The 21,853-nt window shown below is 35.5% G+C and overlaps 1 protein-coding gene across 4 annotated transcripts in view; it reads left to right on the top strand.

The window, feature by feature from the left end:
• Positions 1-21,853, top strand: part of REV1 (REV1 DNA directed polymerase) — a 93,871-nt gene that overhangs the window by 55,198 nt on the left and 16,820 nt on the right. Inside the window, exons 6-12 of one of the 4 annotated variants that reach the window (XM_054586325.1) lie at positions 2,227-2,933; positions 5,260-5,367; positions 6,728-6,844; positions 11,380-11,488; positions 16,189-16,317; positions 18,492-18,646; positions 20,428-20,547. In XM_054586325.1, the coding sequence (XP_054442300.1) occupies positions 2,227-2,933; positions 5,260-5,367; positions 6,728-6,844; positions 11,380-11,488; positions 16,189-16,317; positions 18,492-18,646; positions 20,428-20,547 (1,445 nt within the window). Of the gene's footprint in view, positions 1-2,226; positions 2,934-5,259; positions 5,368-6,727; positions 6,845-9,484; positions 9,529-11,379; positions 11,489-13,350; positions 13,614-16,188; positions 16,318-18,491; positions 18,647-20,427; positions 20,548-21,853 lie in introns of those variants that run through there. The other 3 variants (XM_054586316.1, XM_054586342.1, XM_054586334.1) reach the window with 3 other exon arrangements.

Raw genomic sequence — 21,853 nt, 5'->3', positions numbered from 1 at the left:
TTGAATATATAAATTCAGTTTTTTTCTTACCCACACTAATAAAAGTAGAAAGTTGATGCAGCAGTCTCCCTTTATCCTCAGGGGATTATGTTCCATGACCCCCCAGTGGATGCCTGAAACTGCAGATAGTACCAGATCCTTTACTTACTATGTTTTTTCCTGTATATACATACCTATGATAAAGTTTAATTTATAAATTAGGCACAGTAAGAGGTTAACAATAGTAATTAGTTGTAGAACAAATATAACAATATACTGTAATAAAAGTTAAGTGGGTATGGTCTTTTTTTACTATAGTTATCCTTATGGTGTGAGATGATAAAATGCCACAGTAGTGAGGCTACTCAGGAAGGTACACAATGTAAAACTTACCAGTTGTTTATTTCTGAAGCTTTCTAATATTTTCAAACCATAGCTGATTGTAGGTAACTGAGACTGTGGAAAGTGCAACTGCAGATAAGGGGGACCACTTAAGTGTTTTTTAAAATACTTTGTGTCAGTCTTAGGAAAAATGTACATATTAGATTTTACCTCTTAATATTGTTTACACTGTTGCCTAATAAAGGTATGTTTACTGATTATATATTTCCAGTCCAACTACTTTGTTAAATATCCACTTGTCTAGACTGAAAAACAAAGAATAGATATTTGCAATGGGTTTTCTTGCCAATATATATGCATTTCCATTGTGCACGTTGCTAGTAAAGATGTTAAAGAATCTTAATATTAGAGACACAGAAAAACAGACATTGAGAATTTTCTAACTTGTTGCTTACTGTGATCTTTATTTTTTGATATGTTCAATACATTTTACACATTTCTTCAAAATTCTGTTATGTGATGACTTTTTGCTCCCTTGTTCTCTCTCTAGCTCAGGGGCCAGCCTTCCCCTGACATGTAACAAGTTAGGTTTTCTCTCCCTTCCTCTTTTAACTGTTTCCAGTTGATCGTCTTTTTCCCTTTCACTGGCTTGATCATCTGTGAGGATTGGACCTACGCAGAGTTGGCTGACATATTCCATGAGATGGTCAGCCAGAGCCAACCCAGAAATGGGTGGTAATGTTTTGTATCTGACTCGTGTGACTTTTCTGTGTATTCAGACTGTCATTAATGGTATATCATGTTGATATTAGGATGAGGGACTTCAGATTAAACCTGCTAGTACTGTGGTAATCTCACCTGTGCCTTGGTTCTATATATGATATGGCACCGTCATCTGGAGCCTGAAATCTTATTATGTTAATTCTGTGGACATTTCTAAGAATGAATTATTGCTCCATAGTTCAGGGTTTTGTTTTTTTAATTAGTTGATTTTTGTGAGTGCAAATGAATTTTGTCTTTATTACAGAATTACCTAGCAAACATTTAGAGGAGCCAGGATGTAAATTAAGCATAACATTTATCATAGGTCCTGTATTTATAAATCTGTCGTCAAGAAACTTGGTCCAGATTGCCTTGGACCACCTTGGCATCTAAATGTGCTTTTCTTAAAAATGAAATGCCATTTCCCTGGTTGATAGGGCAAGTGTCCTCATTTTTCTAGATATAAATTTTACTGAATTACCCATACACATTGACCTGGTTTTTTCTTTTTATCCAGTGGGGCAACAGTTAGCTCCATTAATGAATTAATGAAAATGGTCTGTCAGTCTTGTCCTGAGTGAAACTAATACTGGCCTCAGTGTTGTAGCAGTATTGGATTTAATGTGTTGAAAAATGTCTTATATAAAGCTAAAATTAGAAGTAGGAATTAATAACTCAAAGTTTCTTATCCCTTTTTATAGGACTTCTTCAGTATTACATTAATTCAGCAAATATTTATTGACTACCCAGCACATGCCAGACACTGTGCTACATACTGGGTATTTAGAGCTTACAGATTCCAATTAATTTTTATTGGGAAAAGTAATTGAAAATAGTTTTGGATTTTTCTTAACCTTTAAAGGATTCTGTTGTATATCTTTTTGGAGGGTGTCTGAAACTTTAAAAATTGAGGTTTTTTTAGCTGTCAATATAACTAGTTTTCCTGGTTATCTTGCTACTTCGGTTTAGCAAAGAATTATCTTTTGTTGGAAGAAAAAGTAAAAAAGAGGAGCTTAACTTTTCATTTTTTAAGGGGAGAAATATCAAAGTGTTATCACCAAGACATTGTTTAAATGAGAAAAATTGTTTTAGCTTGAAAGTTGGACATTATTAATTTAAGAACATTTTTTTTTTCTCCTTTAGAAATCACATAATTAAGAAGCTTGAGACAGGAAAAGAAGTCAAAGTCAATGGAATGAACAGCTGGAATGAAGAAGATGGAAATAATGATTTTAGTTTTGTGGAGCTGGAGCAGATCGTTCCAGGAAGGAAACAAAATGGAATTCCACCTCACAGAGACAGCCCTGCCATTCTTAATGGCCACACGCATAGCTCTAATGGTGCCTTAAAGACACAGGGTTGCTGGCTGCCCGCAAGCAACAGTGTTGCTAGCAGGCTTTCCACAGACTCTGCCCAGGAAGAGGAGATGGCTGAGAAAAGTAGCACCGACTTTAGAGACTGCAGTGTGCAGTCATTGCAACAAAGCACCGGGAACACAGATGCTTTGCGGAATCCACACAGAACTAGTTCCTTTTCATTATCATCTTTGCACACGAACACTAAAATAAATGGTGCTCACCACTCCACTGTTCAGGGGCCTTCAAGCACAAAAAGCACTTCAGTACCTTCTCTTAGCAAGGCAGCACCTTCAGTGCCATCCAGACCCTCAGACTGCAGTTTTATTTCAGATTTCTATTCTCGTTCAAGACTGCATCACATATCAATGTGGAAGTGTGAATTTACTGAGTTTGTCAATACCCTACAAAGACAAAGTAGTGGTATCTTTCCAGGAAGGGAAAAGTTAAAAAAAATGAAAACAGGCAGGTCTGCACTTGTTGTAACTGACACAGGTAGATACTTACTAAAATTGTTTTCTTAATAAACAACCAGTGTTTGATCATTTTGTTCTTAAGCTGTCATTGTTATTCTGATCAATATTCTCATAAAAGTCTTTGGGAGGACGAGGTTTTGTAAGTTACAGTAAGTATAACATTATAGAAAACATTTATTGAAATATCTTTTACAAAATTAGACTTCAGTGTGGCTAACTGAAATTTTTTAGGTAATTTAAACAGTAACAAGGTTCTCAATATTCATTCCTCATGTAGACTTTTATCAATTGTTGAAGTTTTGGACTGTGTAAAATATAACATGTATTATATTCAGTACTTAAACTCGTGTAAGAATGAATTGGTCTCGTAAGAGTAACTTAATTTCTAAAAGCTTGCATCATAATGATTTTTAAATAATTAACTTTGACATAGCTGTTATGATTGCAGTAGTAAACTTTTGGTGAAATTAAGTATTTTCACATACAAGTGGATTGGTTAATTGTATTTTGTTTTTTAATGCTTCCTAAAAACAACAGAATCAATAACAAGCTAAATTGCTATACCAGTGATCATAAATTAGTATCTGGGTTGAGGTTTTGTTGCTTTTTGCAGATTATACATTTCCAACTTCCCAGGGGAAGGGATCTCTGAGAATATCTAATCTTTAATTTATAGCTGTGGAAACTGAGGTACAGAGAGAAGCTCATGGTTCTGCCCTAGAAAGTGATAGAGCCTCTCCATATGGGCTGCTTCTGTTATGTTTTGCTGTTTGATGTGTTCCTAAATGCTTTTTGTTATTTCTGAAATATTTCAGAATAATGTTATAGGTATTAGATTATCTTGACATCATGCCTTGGCCTTGTAACGTAAAGGTCATTTAATTTTGAAAGCTTCAAAGAATTCTTTTGAATTAGTTCCATAATGGGAATAAAATGAGAAATTTTTATATTATATGAAAACATTCAGTAGGTCTTCGGTCTATGCATTCTGTACTATCTGAATGTTTAAAGGCATTATTTTGGGTTGTTTGCATTATATTTGTATGACACTTACGTAGCAGAATTTGTTAAGGTTTATTTTATAAATCATTTCTCAAGATAATACAGAAGATAGCAAGAAGTGCACAGCTTTGGAGTTAGATAACATAGTCTGACCCAAATCTTGGCTCAGCTACTCTCATGAAGCCAGGACCATGGGCACATCAGTTCATCTCTCTGAGTCTCAGTTTCCTCTCTGCAGTGGAATGATAGTCCATGATGCTCACCTCATGGGGTTAGGAGCTTAAGGAAGGTAATGTGAACAAAGGCTCAGTGCCTTGCACATAGAACTAGATAAATGCTTTCACAGTCACAATTTAGTAAATAGAGTGGTCTGAACCTTTTGAGCTGTAGATGTAAGTTTTTGGAAGCCTATTATGAAATATAACCATCAGTACTAGTATTCTTTTAAATCTACCAGAGGAAAACTCCTTTATGGGATGAGAACTTTTTACAAGCTCAGGATTCTTATTTCCAAGGTAATGTGTCTTAAAGGAGTAGGGAAAATGATAGGATAAGACTGATGTGAAGGGGAAGGCTCTGGCTGTGGCTGGTTTGGAGTTAACCCCAATGAGTCTCCCTGGTAGGGGGATAGAAGCCAGAGTCCTCAGGAGAGAACACCTTTTTCTCCTTAAAAGTGGAATATAAGCTTTAGAACTAATTTCGAACAGTATTTAATGGCATGAGGAGAATTTATACACAGATTTTTGCTGCTTGAACTATTTTTTTAAGTATGTCTGTTTAGAACAACCATGTTGTGGCTTGTGGGCTCTGAAATCAGACTGCCTGGGATTGAATGTCAGCCCAGTCTCTTAACTGGCTGTGTGACTTAAGCAAGTAATTATCTATAAAATGAGGATAGTAAGATTACTTATCTTTCAGTGTTGAAATTCTCACATGTAAATCGCTGCAACAGTGGCTGATAAGTACAAAGCACTCAGTAATAGTAGCAATTTTTATTGTTAATTTATTGAGAAATGTTTGTAGTCTGCATGGAATAGTGTTCATCTGAAGTTACTTAGCTCCATGTAACTAAATACATGAAAAAACCTTTATATTGATTTTAATTGTTCGGAAGCTCAAAATCAGAAACAACTGACTTTAATTGTTTGAAAGTTCAACCTGTATATGAAAGACTCTTAGAGCTAAAGACACTGAAATTTGCCTTTTCTTGAGGTGATAGACATAATCTGTAACAGATTCTTTAAGACTTGGAAGCATTTAAAAATTTTTATAAAATTAACTAGACCTGTTTTTTTAATATTAAAAATTAGTTTGGGGTTTGAACCTTCTCTTTTTCGTTCTAGGAAATATGTCAGTATTGAGTTCACCCCGACATCAGAGCTGTATAATGCATGTTGATATGGATTGCTTCTTTGTATCAGTGGGTATACGAAATAGACCAGATCTCAAAGGTCTGTATTCTTGTTTGTGTTTTCAGAAAATTGATATATTGTTATAAATATATATTCTAAGGGATCACAAAATCTTTAAAAGAAATATTTCTAGTTTTCCTTGGCAAAATCAATTCCTGCTTAAAAATTTTCACTGTCATGAAAAGATATAGGGAAACTAGAAAAGTTTTTCTCCCTGTTGAAATTACCTTCCTAAAGAGGAAGAACTAATCTTCAGCTGAAGGCTCTGTCATATTAGACTAATTTAGGCAAGGACCTGCATTGGACATTTTCCACATTTTTATCTATATTTACTATTTGTCAATAAGTTGGAATTTTATAGTAGCATATGTCTTTGCAACTTGGATCACTATGCTTTCTCTTGAATAAATATCCTATACATAGTAAACATTTTAACTTTTTAGTTGTAATTTTGTGTTACTGAGTATCACTAAAATGTGCTGTCATCTGTGCAGTCTTTTCATGGAATTTCAGATATTTGTGAGCTAATTAGTACTTTAAGAAATATTTCTTGTGGATTTTTCAGTGGTTCTCTGTGTCTGAGAGACGCGACCTTTTATTTGGAGAGTCAGCTCTTCATCAAGGAAAGCACAGGGACTGCAGGGGGTTAATACTGGGCCTTTATTTTTGTCATAAGTAATTACTGCTTCATCTCTGAAAGGAGTATTTAAATGTCAAAGAATTGATTTTTTAGCTCATGAGTGACTTTTCAATGCTTGTTTATTTTTGTCCTCACAACAAATGCATTCATATGTGTGTATTAACTTATGCTGTTGCTTTAGATTAGAAATAACCTTGTAACTTAACAACACAAACACATGGAAGTGAAACATGAAAAATTTTTTATAAATAAACCAAAAACTGAGGACTATATACTTAATATTCAATTATGTAGTAGGTCAGATTGTGATTCCTCTGCATATATATTTATTTTGTGTGTCTTGCTGTAAAATTAGAAGATTAGATATTACCCTACTTTTCTGATAATAGAAAATCTAGATCAGTTAGTTCCTTCTCTCCCTACCCCTCCAGTCTGAATCTAGGATCTGAGCAGCCTGTTTTCTAACTGTAAGAAACCAGACAAAAAATACGGAAAAGCTAGATAATAATGTTGCTTTAAAGTTGAAAAAAATGCATCAAAATTGTCAATTTACTTTTGGGAGTGTGCTGAGAAACTGGAATCATTTGTACATGGTGATTGATAATCTTTAGAGATAATAGCTCCTTTATGCATTAACACCTAAATAAAGCTAAAGAAAAAAATATATTTAAAACCTTTTGAAAACTTTTCCTTTACATGTTGTCAGTGTTAACACTCCTGTACTTAGATTTTAAAATAATTTTATTCTTTTCCTCACAGGAAAACCAGTGGCTGTTACAAGTAACAGAGGCACAGGAAGGGCACCCTTGCGTCCTGGAACTAACCCCCAGTTGGAGTGGCAGTATTACCAGAATAAAATCCTAAAAGGCAAAGCAGGTACAAATAATGAGCTCCCTTTGAAGCCATAGTGCTCCTGTTGAAGACTTCTGGATTTTTCTGTTGATGGTGATGTTACAGAAACAAAAGCAGAGTTGAAATAATTAGCTTTTTCATTTAAGTGTTCTAAGGTGTCAGTGACATCGTAAAGCAAAATCCAAATGTAATAATACCAACAGCTGATTTATAGTTGTGCTTCATGGAATTGGATGGTATTTTCCTGGGACAGGGAGTGGAGAATGTTTTAAAAGTTGTGACTAGTTTGCTGTGTATAAATTTAGATTGGGGAGAGAAATCTTGGACATTGTTTTGTAGAAGCTGCAAGACTTGTGAGTTAATTGCTAGTTGTGTGATCACTGATTACAGTAAAGATGCTAAAGTTCATGCTGCTAAAGAGTTGTATGAGGCATTGGAATAATAAACAGTAGGACCTTAGTTTATTTGAATGAGAAGATAAATACCAGCAACCATTCCTCAAGTCTTTGTTGAACCTATTTCATATGAGAAACATTTTAACTCTCTGGACTTAAAATTTTGACTATTAATAAAAATCATAAACTTATATGAATCACTTTGCTATTAAGATGTTCATGTATTTTTTCTCCCAAGTAAATTTCTTGAGAAATATTTGCTTAGAAATTAAATTCTTTGACATTGATTTATTTCCTCATGGATGTCTGGAAAGCCAATTTTTTCTAAAGTAGTTTGTCTGAAAAATACTATCAAAAAGAAAACAAGAAAGAAACAGAAGAAAAGAAAAAAGGCTAATTAGAAAGTAGTCAGAAATTAGGTTTACGGTGGAGTGGAAGTCATGCAGTTAAATTTCATCCCAATGATTTCAAGGTCCCTAAGTTTTCAGTTATAAAACCTTGGGTTTATTTTAGCAGTGATCTCAGTGAAATGATGGCCAAAGGAAAGCTAGTGGACATCCCTGAGGACTTTTTGGGGATTAGTCTTTTTGTTGGTTGTGGTCATCTGTTTACATGGTGTAAGTATAAAAGAAAATTATTGTAGATAATTTTTATGCTTCATGTGTGTCTGTATTTTCCAGAGTCCCTAAAACTTTTCTTGGTCTTTCCATCTTTTAACAGATTTTGATATTCTAGTATTTCGGGTGTCATAAGTTGATTTTGAGGTAGCTGATATAATGAGCTTACTGAGATAGAATTGTATTGTGGTATATGATAATATGGGTAGTTTCTTAAGTATCGGTAGTATGGTTTTGTGGTTTTCTTTTTGTATTTTCTGTGTGGTATTAAAAGGATGAAATCTTAGGTTCTAGAAAACAAATAAATAGCTTAAGGAAATGCACAACACTTGCCATGTATTAGACATGGTAAAAACTTAATGAATGTTGAAAGAAGGAAAAAAATACTATGTACATACCGTACAGTAACATCTCTCAGTTACTTAGCGCTTAGTTTCTCCAGTGGGTAAAATCTTGTGTTTGCTACACTCGTCCTTATTTTAGCAGTCTACACCTGGTATTTAGACCTTTGTAAGCAGATGTTTCTTAGGAGTAACAGAGAACCAGTCCTCTTAAGTCTTTCCTTGTATTCACAAATGATCTGACCATAAACAGTTTATTAACAAAATACTTACTACTGTCATTGGTTACTTGTCTTCTTCAATTTAGCCACTGGATTTTCAAAACACTGTAATGACCTTTTCTAATTCACATCCCTCCACCTTCTAGTGTGGATGGTAAACTGGAAGGTAAATATTAGGAGAAATACTGAAATTTCACTTGCCATTGAAAACTACCCAAAACAGATTTTTCTGTCACTAGAAAAGGTGAATATGATACTTTGTATTTTATATTCTTTCTCTTAACTTCACATCATTCATTGTTATATCTGAAGCCTTTTTACCCATTAAAAGCTTAACCAAAATATTTGTCACATATAAAGTGAATAGATTGTCCTTCGTTACAAAGTTTGGTTGCAACTAAGCTTGCACTTAGAACTTGTTTTATCAGTGCCTTTGTTCCTTTTTCCTTTTTATTGCTTACCTTTCTTTTTCTGGGTCCTTATTAGATATGACACCAAATTTTAAAATTTTGAGGAGTAAGTTAGGAATTAGAATCCTTGGCTTCTACACATTAGCTTTTAAAAACATTCAGTCCTAACGTTTTGACTTATGATGTCTAGATAAAGTATTTGAACAAGTAGCATGCCCTTGTAAAAGTTTTATTTTCTAATTTGTCATATTCAGAAACTCTTCTAACAGACAGGGGCTCCCCATCGTGGCTTCTTTTGGTCGCTACCCCTGAGTGTGCTCAGCAGTGACACTTGTCATATACGACCCTCATTATCTGGAATCCGTTCATACTTGAGGTTTCATGGCTGGGCCTTTTACCCTCCCTGGATTCCATGATACAGATGTTTCCTGTCCCTTCGACAGCTTCAATGTTCATTCTGAAGAACAACAGTTTTTAAAATCGTATTAGCCATAGATTTATTCTCAGCGATTTCTTTTTCACAGACTTGGGTCCTGGCCTCTGATTTCTCCAACCGTTCCTCCACATTCTCCATGTGCCCGTCTAGTTTGTCAAGTTTTGATGAGCAGTTCTCTACTTTGCCCTCCAGTGAGGACAGTGTATCCCTGCATTTCCCCGAATCTCCCTTGAAGCAACTCACTCCGCTGGTGGAGGGATCCACGCACTCTGCTGCACTGTGGACAAGGTCAGCCAGCCCAGCCCAGAGGAACCCAGGGTGCTGCCTCTCAGACAGTGCCTTGGGAGCACAGGGACCTCAGACACTGTTCTCCCCTCAAGCATGGTTTTATGTAATTTTCAAGATGGGTAGCTTAGATAATTTAACTAGCACTTCAAATATAAATCACCTAACTCCCCAGCTTTTAATGCATAACTCATGGTTATACCTTTGAAAGGTAGCTGGTTGTGGCTGTACAAGCTTCAACCTTTTTTTTTTCTTTTTTCTTTTTTTTTTTCCCCCACATAGTTGCCTCTTGAACTGTGATACTCACAATTCTGAAATTCTTAAAGATTTTCAGCTTAGAATAATGGACTAAAAGCTGATATCTAGTCCTCTAAGACCCTTTAGAAGTAGTCTGCTCTGCATTCTGTTCTTAATTTGTCATTCTGTTGCACATTAGTCACCATATATCAGAAATCATAGCTCAAATTATATACTCTTCTGTTTTTATTTTTGGTGCAAGTGGGATTTGCATTTGCTCAGAGTTTGGTTTGCATTTATGCTATGTGTGTGTGGGTGCCAGAATCCAGAAGGTGATCTGGAGAAATGCTTGTGTGTGTCACATAGTTTATTAAAAGAGGTTGACTATTAGAGTCAAACCAGGAAGAGTTATTTTAGCCCGCAAAACCAGACATTTTGCCATGTTTTTCTGGTGGTGCTTTAACTTAGCTGATTTTTTTATGAAAATTATGACTCTAAAATAAACTGGAGAGAATTGCCGAGTTTGTGAGTTATGTATTGATGCAGTGTAGCCAGAATAGGTTTGTCTAGAATTAGGTCAAGTGGGTGTATCTTGGTCTTGTTTTACTAACTAATGGTATTTTTGTTCATAATAGAATTATAGCTGAGACTGTGTTTTCAGATCTTTCTTCTCGGATTAATACATGTTACCCAAGAGACCTATAACTGAAGTTGTGTTTTAATCTATTTCTCAGTCACGAGGGAAGCTGAAGGTGATCTGGAGGAAATAAAGTGGCTCTGGTTTGCAGGGTCCCCAGTCTGTGTGCTTTATGCTCGTGTGTAAAGCTGTCAGTTCGTTTGGGTATGAAGAGAGATTTGTAAGCTCTACTATTTAGGCTAGAGTCCTGTTCTCTAAAACAGTTGGTATCCTGATGATATTTCAGTGTTTTTAATCGAACATACATTTTTAAACCAAAAATAGAATTTCCTGAAAGGGAGGATGATATTGTGAAGCTTCTTTACTTGAGGTGTGTTCAGGTAAAAATCGGATGAAATCTCTATATGGTATGTGACTTAATAAATTATTGTTTGATCAAATGACTTGCTGGAATTTGATGTTGTTGAACATAATAATTAGCTTGACGAATTGAAGATAGTTCTTTTAGGAAACAGCAAAGAATATTTAGAGAGATTTGTATTTTCCATTAGCTGTTTCCCATTGCAGAAAGCTACATAATTGTTTTAAGGTTATGAGAGGGGATTCATCTCCCTTATTACCTCTCAGACTTGTCCATCTCAAGAGGTTGGGTTCAGGGAGTATTTTATATTGAGCTTTTGATATATTTTTTTAAAAATCAGTATTATTAAAACAATACTTCAGTTTATTCAGTTTATCTGACTGCTGGTGAAGAACTTAATGGAAGCAAGCCATTTTAACATTATAGATTTTCTTCTATTAAATAAGGAGATAAATAACAAGGAGATAACTATTTTGGAATTTATTAAACTTATATATAAGTTTATCTTTTATTTATAAATTTATTTGTGTAAGAAAGGAATAGAAAATATATTTCTTGAATGGAAGTTAAGGAAACCCGGTTTTTAACATATAATCATTAAATTTTATTATTTTTAAAGCAGATATACCAGATTCATCACTGTGGGAGAATCAAGACTCTGCACAAACTAATGGAATTGATTCTGTTTTGTCAAAGGCTGAAATTGCATCTTGTAGTTATGAAGCCAGGTATGTAGGAATTAACTGTGTTGTAATACTTAGGGATAATTAATTTATTTACTTATTTTTATCTAATATTTAGAAGTGGATTCAAACATGCTAGTCAGGCCTCTGAATTTAAGCATGTTACAGCTATGTTACAGCAAGAAATGTTTCTAGCCTTAATTCCTTTAGTTCCTTTTTTTTCCAGCTCACAAATGCTAGATAACTTTAAAAAATATATATTTATTTATTTATTTTTAGAAGGGAAGGAAGGGAGAAAGAAAATCGTCTATGTGCAAGAGATACATCGGTCAATTGCCTATCGCAGGTCCCCAACGGGGGACCCACACCCAGGCACATGCCCTGACTGGAAATTAAACCCAGGACCTTTGGTTTCACAAACTGGCACTCAGTCCACCGAGCCACACCAGCCAGGGCTAGATAACCTTTAGTAAATAGTTTCCTGTGAACCCATAGGTCCTACAGTGCAAACCAAAAGAAATTGGACACTGTCATTTTTAAACCATTTTCTTTTGAAGCATGTCATTAAAGAATTAGATACTTCTGAATGGAAAGGGCTTTAGTATTCATGTAGTCTGTTCATTTCTTTAATAGCTAAGAAAAATCTCTTGTGATTTAAACCCTTAATATACTCAGTATCTTTTTAAAATTGTTAAAACTTGATTGCCTACTAAGTTAAAAGTAAATAATTGCATACTGAGTTACCTAATAATCTCACTTAAAATTGCAGTATTGTCAACTTGTTGGCACCAGTTTTGTGTGTTGATCGTTATCTTCCAGTAACCCTAAATCCTAATTACAATTGGCTGTTTCAATACAAGAAGAAATAGACACACTATATATATGTTTCTCATACTTTAAAAAAAATCAGTCATTTAAAAATAATCTGTTATAATAATTGTAAAAGTACAGGTAGTAAGTGAATTGATTAATTAAAAAGAAGTCTTTATTTTCTTCTTTTTTGATAACAGATTTTTATAACAGCAGGCATCCACACATGTGTTCAAGTATTTAATTTAAAAATTATAAAAGCAGAGTCTTACATCAGCCACAATTTTCAGCGCCCCCCCCCTTTTTTTTTTTTTTTTTTTGAGAGAGGTTAGGTAGCATTTTTATGGTTTTGTCATTTATACTGTTTTTAAAATTGAGATAAAATTTCAGGTGTACATCATAATGATTAGATATATGTAACATTTTTTTCGTCTTGATTAAAAGTTGAGGTTATTTGCCCTGGCCAGGTGGTTCATTTGGTTGTGGTGTTGTCCTGTACACCCAAAGGTTATGGGTTTGATTCCCAGTCAGGGCACATACCCAGGTTGTGGGTTTGATGCCCAGTCAGGGCACGTAAGAGAGGCAACCTGATGTTTCTCTCTCACATTGATGTTTCTCTCTCTCCCCTCTTCCCCCTCCTTCTCTGAAAATCAAAAACATATACTCAGGTGAAGATTAAAAAAAAAAAAAAAATTGGAGTTATTTAAGCCAGTCTAATCTGAACAAAAAATTTCAGTTCAACATTGTCTAACCAAAGTAGTTTGTTTAAAAGTTTCCCAGTTGTTTTATAAAAAGATATATAAAACAAAAGCATCCTATGTATAAAATTATAAAATATTTTTAACTATTTTCCACTTGTGACATGTCAAACATTTACTCCCAGGCTAACATTGCCTTTCTTGTTAACAAAATTGTTTTAATTTTTTCATTGTTAGTTGATAATGTACCCAAGTTGAAATTATTTGAATAAAAAAAAATTTAAAATAAAAATGTCTTTCGGATTATTATACTTTTATTAGCACTTGCAAGTTAGAGCTGATCTTACATTATACCTGGTAGGCTGGTCTTTCTCATCCCACTGAGTTACTGAGTGGTAACAGCGGTGCTTCTGATGGCTGGACAGTTGTGTCCCAAATCTGGAGGGTGTGATAAAGCCGAGATACTCTCTCAGACTTCAGATTTTGCTTGTTGGTGATGTGAAAGCTCTACCCTTGCTGTACTGCCTCTGCAAGATACTTCTTCTCACTCAGGCCCCCAACCTGAGTGCCGATTGGTGTGCTGAGGCCGCCTCCAGGGTAGAAGAGTTCCCAGCTCCTGGAGATTCTGGATTCCAGTAGCTGCAGTTGTGTCTGGACTCCAGGTTTCTGTTGGGGTTTGGGTGGTGCATTTGTATTGTATCACAGATGGCAATTGTCAGGCTGAGTGTATGACAAAAACAATTGGGGTGGCCATGTATGAGGGCCAAATAATATGTAGCAAGCCATTTAAGTGCCACTTAAGGGGCAAAAGTTTATTTTAAGGAGATACAGAAAGTGATGAAAATGATTTTGAGTATAAATTGGGGGGAAACCCACAAAAACCACAGCGATGAGGTTTTTATTATTTATTGCAATTTTCCATTTTCTAGAAGTCTTATTGCTAATGAAGATCTCCAGAAAACAGCTTTTGGATACCCTTCTATTGTGCTGTTATATTTTCTCTAAGTGGGAAGATTTGTTTTTAATAAGTACATTTACAATTGCATCAAATATTTCTGGGTTAGGATTGGAGACTGGACTGTGGGGACAATTAGCCAAGTTTTATGCATTGATGAGTTTTCGGTAGACAGATGGAGTCAGCAAAAAAAGGAATGTGAACATGAGGTGGTAAAAGTCACAGAAAGGTTGGATGAGTATGTGGGGTGAGAGAATGCATTACTCTTAGTACTTTCACCCATACTTGTTATAAAGAATAAGTTTTGTATGTAAGTGAGAAGGTAAGTATGTGGATGAATAGATAATGATATACAAATATCCTAAGATCATAGATTTTTAAGATTAAATCATTTTTAAACTTCTTTTCACAGGCTTTTGTTAAGGACCCTTTGCTCTTCTCAGTTAGCAATATGAATGTCTTTTAGTATATACAAGGGACAGTGACAGTGATTTAGTGGTTAATTTTTTTGTATTGTTTATCCAACACCAAAAACAATTGCTTGAGTGTAGCATATTGCAAAGAGCATGACCTCTGCAGTGCAAACTGGGAAAAGGGATTCTGCCACACATCCAGGAAGTGTTGATGGCGCGCCCTGTGTGGGATCTTAGTGGGAGGAATAAGGAGTCACTGGAGTGGAGAGTCACTTCAAACTGTTTCGTAACTGTCTTTACCCATTTAAATTTTTGTATAAGTGAAAATTTTGAAAATGAAATGATTGTGAATGTAAGAATATGATGTTTATAGCAATTAGGTAACACATTCCTTTAAAAACAAATAGTGACTTTTGTAAGTTGAGCTTCTATGTGCTGAATCTATATATCTAGCATTACTGAAAATGTTTTACACTATTAATGTACTTTTATGTAAACTTCTAAACTGTTATACGGTAGATATACTTTCCTGAGTTGCTAATCAAGGTCCATTGATTATATCCATCCTTGGTGGGTGAGGGCAGAGTCATCCTTATCCCCCCTGAAGCTGGTTTTGTTCACCATCTTTTACCCACCACCGCGTAAAATGCCAAGACAGAAAATTTTGTTGAATGAATAAAATATTTTTTTTAACCCTCTGTCAGTCATCACTTTCTTTACTGTCATTTTTTCCTTCCTGTTAGATATTTCTCATCTACTAGGGGCTTTGCAGTTAGATGATTTATTACTGTTTTTGTATACAAGAGAAATGCATGTGATTTGGCATTTTTTTCTAAGTTGGAGGATTTCTTTTCCTTCTTGGCTCTCACTGGTGGTCTGAGATGGGGAGGGTGCCAGAGGCCTCTGAGTAATTGAAGACTATTTATATATGTTTCTTAAAACAGAGGACACCCCATATTGAATAAGCACTTAGTAAATATTTATTGAATGTACAATATGTGTGGAATAACCATTTGATACATTTACATAGGGATGTGTAATCTAATGAAAACATTGCTTATTATTTTACTTGTGTTTTCACCTGAATATTTTTTTCTTGACTCATTACGGAGTGAGAAAGTGGAATTTTACTAATTACGTATAATTCCACAATTATACTTTTGTGCTGAATGCTCCAAATATCAAAAGTAATGTGTGGCATTGAGAAATACAAAAGATTTAAAATTCACCAATTTCAGTTAGGTCCCTGCAAGTTCTGGAACCCTGGCTCCAGTCGAGACTGCTGTCCTGCCATACACAGTGCTGTTGGCACCTCAGCCACTGTGGAGGCACTTTCGGAGCATGGGATTGGTCAGTTGGGAATTGCGTGGTAGTAGGATGAGTATATTTTGTCTGTTTGACACATAGCACGGTTTCGTATGGTTCTTTTGTTTATATTCTTTGTGTTTTGGGAATGAGCCCTGGCCACATCATGCCATGTATCAAAAGAAAAGTTCTTTCCTAGCAGATTCCTTCTCTGTGGTGGCTGTGGTGTCAACAGCATGTGACAGCTGGCATCTCTGCAAAGGGCCCAGAGATCTGCTTAGGAGAACTTGTTATTTCAGACAAGAGCCAAACCCTTTGTTGATAACATATTTTGCCATATCTCCACATGTCATTTACACTAATCCAACAATTGTGTAATTTTCCTTTGGGGGTTGGAAACAAACCTGAAAGTTTTTTCAATGCTTATTTTTATCCCTAATGGGAATGGAGTTAAATGAAAATTGGTATATTAGTGGCATGGGATATAATATCAACATGTTTATATTTTATTTTGCATTTAATGTTTTTTTAGGATAACCTCCATTGTGCTCTATTTTTCTCTAGACAAGTTGGTATTAAGAATGGAATGTTTTTTGGGTACGCTAAACAACTTTGTCCTAATCTTCAAGCTGTTCCATATGATTTTCATGCATATAAGGAAGTTGCACGCACGATGTATGAGACATTGGCAAGGTAAAGTATATGATATCGTCACTGCGTGTATGTGTTTTCCTGCTGCTTCTGTCTAATATAAAGTCTAGTTTCTTTCAGATTGTCAGAGTCACTTTTGCTAAAATTTTTTCTCTTTTAGGGCCCTTTTCTCAGCATCCCAGTATGACAGTCTTCTCTCCTTTCTTTGAGCAACTCCAGTAATCCATAGCTCTGTCTTTTTGCACTGCTGAACTTGGTCAGAATAAAATATAAAATCCGATTCTCTATATACATAACTTGTAGTCAGTGGTTCTAGTTTTCTTTTGTTTTTTACATGGAACCAGACAGATAAATGATTAGAATGTTTAAACCTGGTTATTCCCTTTTATTACACTGGAATTACAGTTTTTAAAATTAGAACTGACTAGTTAACAGGTAGAGACTCTTTAAAATCCTTTGTCTTCTAAAATTACTAGGTATGCCAAAAGGTTTTGTGACAGTTATTTTTAGTAATAGTTTCAAGGTGTTTGATTAGTTGGCTTGAGAAAAGAAAATTCATGTTTAAAATATTTCAAAATTTAAGTACATGCAAGACCATGTGTGCTCTAAAGCAGGAATCAGCACATTTTCTCTGTAATGGGCTATGTAAGGTCTGTGTCCCAACCACTCAACTCTCCTTTGTAGAGTGAAAGCAGCCACAGATGGTATATTGTGAATGGGTGTGTCTGTGTTCTACCTTTTACTTACCAAACCAGGCACCTGGGCAGTGGGCCAAGGTGTATTGACTGTATTGATGTTCTAAGAACTAGATGTTTTGCTTCTATGTTTACCTCTTCCTTGACTTTCCTGTGCATTATTTTGAATTCATGTTTATTGAGTTTCTTGATATAGACAACTGTTGATCCTGCTACTCCTGTAGAGAAGAGTAAGATCCAGTCTCTGCCTTTGTGGAGTTTGCTTTAGCAGGAGAGAGAAAATGTAAAGGAAGTGATGAAGTTAATCTGGCATTAGTATAGAGGATTGAGTGCTGAATGATGAGACCCAGGTATAATCACAGCTGTCCTTAAGATCCAAATACAAGAATGTTGGTATTGCCAAGTGGAAAATGTGCTTCTTAAATCCTGTTCCAAAGCTGAGGTCAGTGGTAGTGTCCAAATGAGGGCTGGGAGTGGTGACTCAGCTGAGTAGTGGCCCTCATGTGTTCTTGGTCCCAGAGCAGACTGCCAGCTTCACCTCAGATCAGGAGGGTTTTGGTGGCATGTAGCAATCCTGGCGGGAGAAAATTAGTGTTAGTCTCCTGCCCCTCTTCGGAAGTCCTGCCTCAGCTTCCTAGTCACCATGCCTTAGCGCTGCATTCACTCTAAAACAGATTCCTCATGTCAGGTACACCCTTCTGCTCTTAGAAATGTCATCCTTTATTTAAGCGTAAGTCTGACTTGTTACCTACTGTAGGGTGTAGGTGAAAGATGAAGCCTGTTCCTCCTGGTGTATATCTTACCAAGAGAATTGCTAAAGATATAATTCTGATACTGAGGCCTCTCTGGTTGCCTCCGACTTGTGGTTCATGTATTCAGTTAACATTGGAGCCACATGGCAACTCTCCTCTACCTTTTCCTCTTCTCTAGCTCATTAAAACAAGTCTTTTGTGTGGATGGATCATGACCGGAAACAAAAAGCCAACTATTTCTGCATGCTGAGAGTGTGAATGGTACCCTTTTAGACAGGCATTTGGGGTGATTGGCCTGCTGCAGTGAATGGTATATCATTGTACTTTTATTTAGGACAGCATTGATTACTTATTTGACAGATTTGTGTGGGGTTTTTTTTTTTTTTTTATTCTTTAAGAATTCTGATAAACCATGTCTGAGAAATTTTTAGATTAAATGTTGGTAGTTCTAACTTACCTACTACTTTTCAACTATTCAGAGGTTTACAAAGATATTCTCAGTATAGAGACACTGGAATGATAATTTCTGCTGTGTGGATAACATGGAAAAGGAGAAAATACTAATTAATTAATTTTGCACTTAAAAGTTAGGTGCCTAAATAATGACACTTGGGCCAGTTTAATGAAAATGCTAATTTTTTTTAATCATCTTAAGTCTTATAAGGAAATGTTGAAGAAAGATACCACGGAGAGGCTGTATTTTACAAAATCTGTGATCGTGCGTGTCAAGTTGTAGCTTTGCCTCATTGCCTTTGCTTTGTCTTGGCAGCTACACACATAACATCGAAGCAGTCAGTTGTGATGAGGCGCTGGTAGACATCACTGAAATCCTTGCAGAGACCAGACTTACTCCTGATGAATTTGCAAATGCCGTCCGCATGGAAATCAAAGACCAGACTAACTGTGCTGCCTCTGTTGGAATTGGTCAGTATCCAGCTTCTCTCCTATTGTTCATGTCACTCAAAACATTGCTCAGGGATCATTGAATATCACTTAATTTTTAAGAGTGATTTTAGATTTTTGTTTTTATTGCCTTAGCATTGCTCAAAATTATTCAATACATGAGATAAAAGTGTTGGAAATTGTTGATAATATCGTTGGAATAAACAAGTTGGGATATTTCTTGTTCTCCAAAAATGGGGAGAATTGAATTCAGTGTTTGTAAACAATGGATGCTTTTTTTCAGAAGTGCACAGAAACCATCTTTAAAGCAGTATGGTGTGGAGTATGTGAGGTTTAGCATTGTTAAGTTTGAGGCCCGTTGTAGTTAAGTTACTTTGTGAACTTTAGCAGTTCCAAAAGTCACCCTCATGACAATGCCCTTCCGTGATGGTCTTATCACTCCCTGTTATCTGTTTTATCCTTAAGCCTTGCACTTGGTTTCCTCAGTTAATTCCTGTCATTCATCATTCTGTGCCCTCTGGACCCCTCCTTCTCATACCTCAGCTTCCCTGTGTCACCTCCTCTTTTCTGAACTTACTCAGTACCTCTTGCCAAGGGGTCTCTTTTCTTGCCCTCAAGTGGATCCAGTTTGTCCCTGCCATAGCTCTGTAAGCCGCAGCCTTGAGAGGGTGGGAGAACTTTTTCTTAGCTTTCCACCTCCTACCCTCTCTCTAAGGTCAATGAATAAAAAATAATAACAATAATAATCATAAGATACAGAAAGTAAAAATATGATTAACACATTCATAGCCGCCTTCTGTTACTAGCTAGCCTGTCTGGTGTTTGGCCTGCAGGTCCATCTTGTCATTTATTTAGGACTCACCTTTTGTAGTCCAATATCAGGCACAGGCTTGGTTTTGGGTTTGTTTTTTAGTTGTATTTTTCATTTACAAGTGTGACAATGTGCCTACATTCCTTTAAGTTCAAGCAAATAATTAAAATTTCCACATGATATTTCCTCTTGTCAGCCCCCTTTTCTTCTTTAGTACGCACCTTAGTTATCATTTTGGTGTGATTTTCTAGAACATTTTTTTCCTCATGAATATCTATATGCCTACCCTGGGAAAACACAGTTTTTACATAAATCTTCCATAAAATTAAGACATGTCCTTTATATAAGTCTTCTATAATTTTTGGCGATGTCGTTATTTACATACAAGTTCCCCTGACATCTTCATTTATCAGGCCCCAGACACTCCCCAGCAGTCTTTGCTCAAGTTTTCATGTTCATACCCACACATTGGACCTCACTGTCAGTATCCATCTTTGCTTCTAAATCTCTCAGACCCTCAGTTTCTATTACACATGTTCTGACTATAGAGTGAGGCTTGTGTTTCTTTGGGCTTTCTTTTTTTCCCAGTTTGATAACATTCACTTGGCCTTATTTTCATACCTAGCCTGGATCTGTTGTTAGTAAATACATAATTTCTAATTAATGCCCTCAACTTCCATAAATCACAATCATTAGCTCTGCTTTCACTATTCCCTTTACTAGGGTAGGGGATGTAGAAATTATACTTACTTTGAATCACAGAGAAAACTCTGTCAAGTAACCATGCTGCTTATAATCTGTTATACCTAACAAAATTCTGCCAATTTTATACTGTATTTGAAATGATCACTATTGCAAATTATTTTCATTGTTTTTAGAAATTTGCTCAGTAACCTGTGTGTAGATGTGTTTGTTAAGAAATTTAAAAATTGTGGCATTTCTTGAATAACTTCGGTTTTTGCTTTTTTTGTTTGTTTTTTTAACTGTATAGGTTCTAATATTCTCCTGGCTAGAATGGCAACCAGAAAAGCAAAGCCAGATGGCCAGTACCACCTGAAACCAGAAGAAGTCGATGATTTTATCAGAAGCCAGCTAGTTACTAGTCTGCCAGGTAAACACACATCTTTTCTTTTTAACATTTATCGTAAGCATTTATTAGTGCTAAAAGTTTATGATATATATTTCTTTTCCAAAACATAAATGAAATATTTTACTTATTTTTGAGTGCCACGAGAACAAAATTTGGAATTTCACAATGAGTGTCTCAATTGATTTATCAGGACCTTAATGTTACATTTACTTTGCTTCTGATGTGTTTTACTTGAAGTATTTCTCAAGTGGCAAGAAAAGAAATTGCAAGAAATAATTTTAAAATGAATATGATGAAACTGTCTCTTGGTCCTTTAAATAAATGATTAAAATAGTGTGATTCTGGGTCAAAGAGGAAATTTTGAGAATTGAATTACCTATTTATAAAATTATCCCGCAAGATTAATGACAGTTTGTTTTTTTAATTTTAGTAAGCAAATAGTTTTAATTAAAAGTATAAAGTATATGAACCATATTCAGAAGACTAAAATGTAGCCCTGGTGATATGGCTTGGTGGATTGAGTGCCAGCCTGTGAACCAATGGGTCACTGGTTCAATTCCCAGTCAGGGCACATGCCTGGGTTGGGGGCAAGGTCCTCAATAAGGGGTGTGTGAGAGGCAACCACACATTGACATTTCTCTCCCTCTCTTTCTCCCTCCCTCCTCTCTCTAAAAATAAATAAAATCTTTAAAAAAAAAAAAAAGAATAAAACCTAAAGATGAAGTAATGTCTTTTGTTAACTCAAAGGTTGAAGTAAAACTTCCATCTACATCTTTCTTGCCGAAAGGGTAAGATATTAGTTATTTTACATTTTTGTGTAGTTACTGTGTGGCTGGCTAACTGAATATGTAACATTTTTCCACGGAGAAATCATCAAATATAATTAATTACAACTGAAAAATGGTTGTCTTTTAAAAGGTGTCCAGGAGTGCCCTGGCCTGATGGCTCAGTTGATTGGAGCATTGTCCTGTATACCAAAAAGTTGTGGGCTCGATCCCTGGTCTTGGCATGTAAAGGGGGCCACTAAATCGATGTTTTTCTCTCATGTCAGTGTTTCTTCTCTCCTCCCTTCCCTCTCTAAAGTCAGTAATAACATATCCTCCGGTGAGGATTTAAATAAATAAAGAGCCTTGAATAGATGTAATTTGGGGGGGGGTAGAACAATTCCTTTCACAATTATTAAATATTTAGACTTGCTTTCTATGGTGGATGTCTCTAAGAAATTTTTCTAAAGCACATACCAGTCCTTGCTACTATATCAGGTAATCCTCTCCTGTTTGCTATAGATCATCCTGAATTTGCCTTAAAAAGTTCTTTTGTGTTTGTA

The sequence above is a fragment of the Pteronotus mesoamericanus genome, unplaced genomic scaffold (assembly GCF_021234165.1).
Source record: "Pteronotus mesoamericanus isolate MK-2021 breed Mesoamerican mustached bat unplaced genomic scaffold, CSHL_Meso_final contig_121, whole genome shotgun sequence".
Taxonomy (NCBI): domain Eukaryota; kingdom Metazoa; phylum Chordata; class Mammalia; order Chiroptera; family Mormoopidae; genus Pteronotus; species Pteronotus mesoamericanus.
This window is presented reverse-complemented; position numbering and strand designations above follow the sequence as displayed.